Source organism: Chondrus crispus, genomic scaffold, assembly GCF_000350225.1.
Source record: "Chondrus crispus Stackhouse genomic scaffold, scaffold_41, whole genome shotgun sequence".
Classification (NCBI taxonomy): Eukaryota; Rhodophyta; class Florideophyceae; order Gigartinales; family Gigartinaceae; genus Chondrus; species Chondrus crispus.
The window spans coordinates 437386-440673 of record NW_005179300.1 but is presented as its reverse complement, the minus strand read 5'-3'; the positions used below and the strand labels follow the sequence as shown (position 1 = coordinate 440673).

General features: G+C 50.1%; 1 protein-coding gene across 1 annotated transcript; it reads right to left on the bottom strand.

The window, feature by feature from the left end:
• Positions 1-2491: 2491 nt before the first annotated feature.
• Positions 2492-2629, bottom strand: CHC_T00006459001 (hypothetical protein). The gene has a single exon (XM_005718504.1). It carries the CDS (start codon positions 2627-2629, stop codon positions 2492-2494), a length of 138 nt encoding a protein of 45 aa, XP_005718561.1.
• Positions 2630-3288: the final 659 nt, after the last annotated feature.

Below are 3288 nucleotides of genomic sequence, written 5' to 3'. Positions count from 1 at the left end.
GAGATCAAGGAGCGAAGCCTCTGTGCAAGGGGGGGGGGGGGCGCTAGGGGGCGAACAAGAAGGGTGAAGGTGAGAGGGAGGGTTATGGCAGCGCAATAGGAGATGTGGAAGATCGACGGGTGCCCAATGCAATATATAAGAGAAGGGGGGGAGCAAACTGCTGTTGCGAGGATGAAGTATGAAATGTAGTGTGGGATGTAGACGACTCGATGGTCGTATCACAAGAGAATCTGGATCGGACGGGCAGTGGCAGATAGAACAGAGCACAATTATGTTAAAAGTCGAGAATTTTCGAGGTGGATTAGTGGGGAATGAAATTTGGCGGATGTGGCAGTTGAAGCAACTAACGCGGAGATCTCCTCATGCGCATAAGAAAGTAGGGCGGCATCAAAGTGCGTCCTGTTTTTTAACCATGTTTCTGGGCGGCACTGGCACCTGCGCAAACAAGGGCGCTGCTCGGCGATCATGATTGGCTAATGGGTCAAGGTATTTCCGTGATTGGACATGAACGACGACGCGTCCACTTGGACGCATTGTCGCCCGTAGAAAGCATATGATAGTGATAGAAACAATGGTTTTTGAAGGGCTTGTAAGAGCATCGCAGAAGCAGTCCATAGTCTCCAAAATGGTCGCCAACCTTGGACATACCGGTCGAGCGCCCTTCCAACCAATCACCTGCGCCCATGCTGCACTTGCGCGCACCGAGTCAGTTTCGCAGGCGAGCCGCAGTCAAGCCGCTTGCCCCCTTCACAACTGTCCACCCCCCAAGTGCATCGCCTCAAAGGGGACCACGCACGCGCCACAGCCAACCATCGCCCCGCTCAGCCGTGTCCTCCGCTCTCCGTACAGCGGACCTTACTAAATCCCCTCTACTGCACTCTGCACAGTAAAGTTTACCCTAGTTATTTTTGAACTCGTGGGCACAAACCGTTTTGTCCATTCATATCTCATTCCCGAAAATCCCCCATACACCAACCATATCGCCACACCTATGGTACAAGCCTTGTACCACAAGCATGTGGCACGGGAGCGTCCCCCAAAAAAAGCGTAGACGTCTATCTTCGTTTTCCTGGCTCAACTTCAGGATGTTCCCCCCTCCACTCACCTCCTTGCCATCCCTCTCTCCCCTGCAATCAACTATGTTCCATACACACGCGTTTGTCACGCGCCGCTGTCATGGCTGAGCATCCCGGAGCGTGGACGGCTCGCGCCCTTCGAGAAAAACGCCAGCATCTTTCGTTTCCAAATGCTACTGTCTACACGACCTTCGTTTCCTTCATCTGAGGTCAAACTTTTTTACACGAAAAAAACACATCAAGTAAGCCCTTGTACTTTAACAAGGCGATTTCAAAAGTCCTCTGAACACGAGCGTCGTCTCTGAACACGGTAAAGACGAGAAATTGGTGTGCCACCTGCCGAATATATATGGTTTTAAGAGGGCTCAATAACACACATTTCAATTTTAAACATTTGGAAACGCAGTTGATCGACTAATCCGCCAAACCTCGGAGGAAAAAATATCTTGGAAAGTGAGCGTTTCAGGTCTGCCAGACGTTACAACTCGCTCTGAAGCGAGCAGAAGGAAGAACTGCCGCAAAAGTTTGGGTAACCTGTCTGAATTAGAAGCTGAAAAGTGATCTCATCTGAGCTCACTTGATATTTGAATAGTAGGGAGGTCAGTCAATCCGACTCAACCGCAAGAACGACGGACCGACAGACCGACTGCCCAACACTCTCTTCCCTCTGTAATGTCCGACGGTTACACGCAGTGGCCCTTGTGGCCTTGCAAAATGCTGCTGCTCGCTAGTCGGCTCTCCCTTTCACGTCTGTTACCTATCACTTCATGTTTCGCGGTCAACTAAGCCTTTGTGCCAGCGCTGCTTCTATTAGCACGCGCCCCGAAAGCAGACGATAGCTCCCTGTTTTCCAAAAACCATATCCTCATCTCAAATCATGGCTTTTCCAATCGCCGCTCTACACCGATGCTCGTCGATACCCAATACGTAGTATCTCGTGAGGCAATCTATGTAGCACTAGCAACTTGCCGAGCCGTTCTTCCATCGACTTTGCCCCTATTGATCAAGCCCTGCATTCTCGTTTACGCGTAGTATTTGACAACATACGCTGCGACACCGACAGGCATCACGTCCCATTCCAGTACTAACTGATCTTGATCAAGCCCTGCATTCTCGTTTACGCGTAGTATTTGACGACATACGCTGCGACACCGACAGGCATCACGTCCCATTCCAGTACTAACTGATCAGGGCCTCCTTTAAGACAGCATGACTGGCTACCCCGCATACAACACAATCTGTTGTGGCGGCAAATCGTCATCTGCCGACCTCCCCCCGATCTCGTCCCCGCCAGCACGACGCATTTGCAGTGCTGTGCAAACTTAAATGATTACTTCCTTGAATTGCACGCCCTGCGGGCGTGTCTTAACAGGCTGGTTTTTGCTTTGCCTTGCCCGGTTTTGCCAGGAATACTTTTAAATTCTTAACAAATACCGTTTGCTTCTTAAGCCCTTGCTTTTCTTAAACACATAAATTAAAACGTAGGAGCCACTCATAGCACGCCAAATCACTTTTTTGGGCAAAGCAAAGCAAACCGCAGCAAAACGGGGCATGTTAAGACACACCCTCAGGGTGTGTCTTAACATGCCCCGTTTTGAGGGTCATTGAGCGTGTCCTTTACCCGTTTATTTGTGCTGGCCCATTCATTTTCCCACCTTGACCACATAACCATGCACGGCTATCAATCGCCGACAGTCCCGCGTTATGGATCCGAACCAACAAACGCCGTCGAAGGCAGCATTACAGTCACGCCACGTTGCCACAATTTAAAAATCTTCTTCCATGGGCCTGCCAACCAAAAACGTCACACTTTTTTTGGTTCTCGGTTACAAACAAGTGGGTCATTATTACTTGCTGGAATTTTTGAAACCATCCCCCTGCACTTTTTGTATAATCGTGCCGGCGGCCGTTTTGTACAATCGTGCCGGCGGCCGCGCGCATTCCCACGCACAGAGAGCGACCTTCATTAATGCTTTGAGCTTCGGTGGCGATATTGTTTTTCTATTCACGGAATTTTTCTCACTACACTACACTACAGTACAGAGTAAACCCTCGTTATACTGACCCCATTTGTGGCGGGTGCGGAGGAGGGCCAAAGTACACATTAACGAGGGTGCACTGTACCTTTTAGTTTAAGCCACTGTAAGCGTACTTACACCCACGAAATGAGCCCATCTTGAGGGGGCCAGGTACGATGGACTCGGCCTTCTTT

Coding starts and splice junctions, on each gene's coding strand:
- CHC_T00006459001 (XM_005718504.1), bottom strand. CDS start 2,629: ATGCCCCGTTTTGCTGCGGTTTGCTTTGCTTTGCCCAAAAAAGTGATT.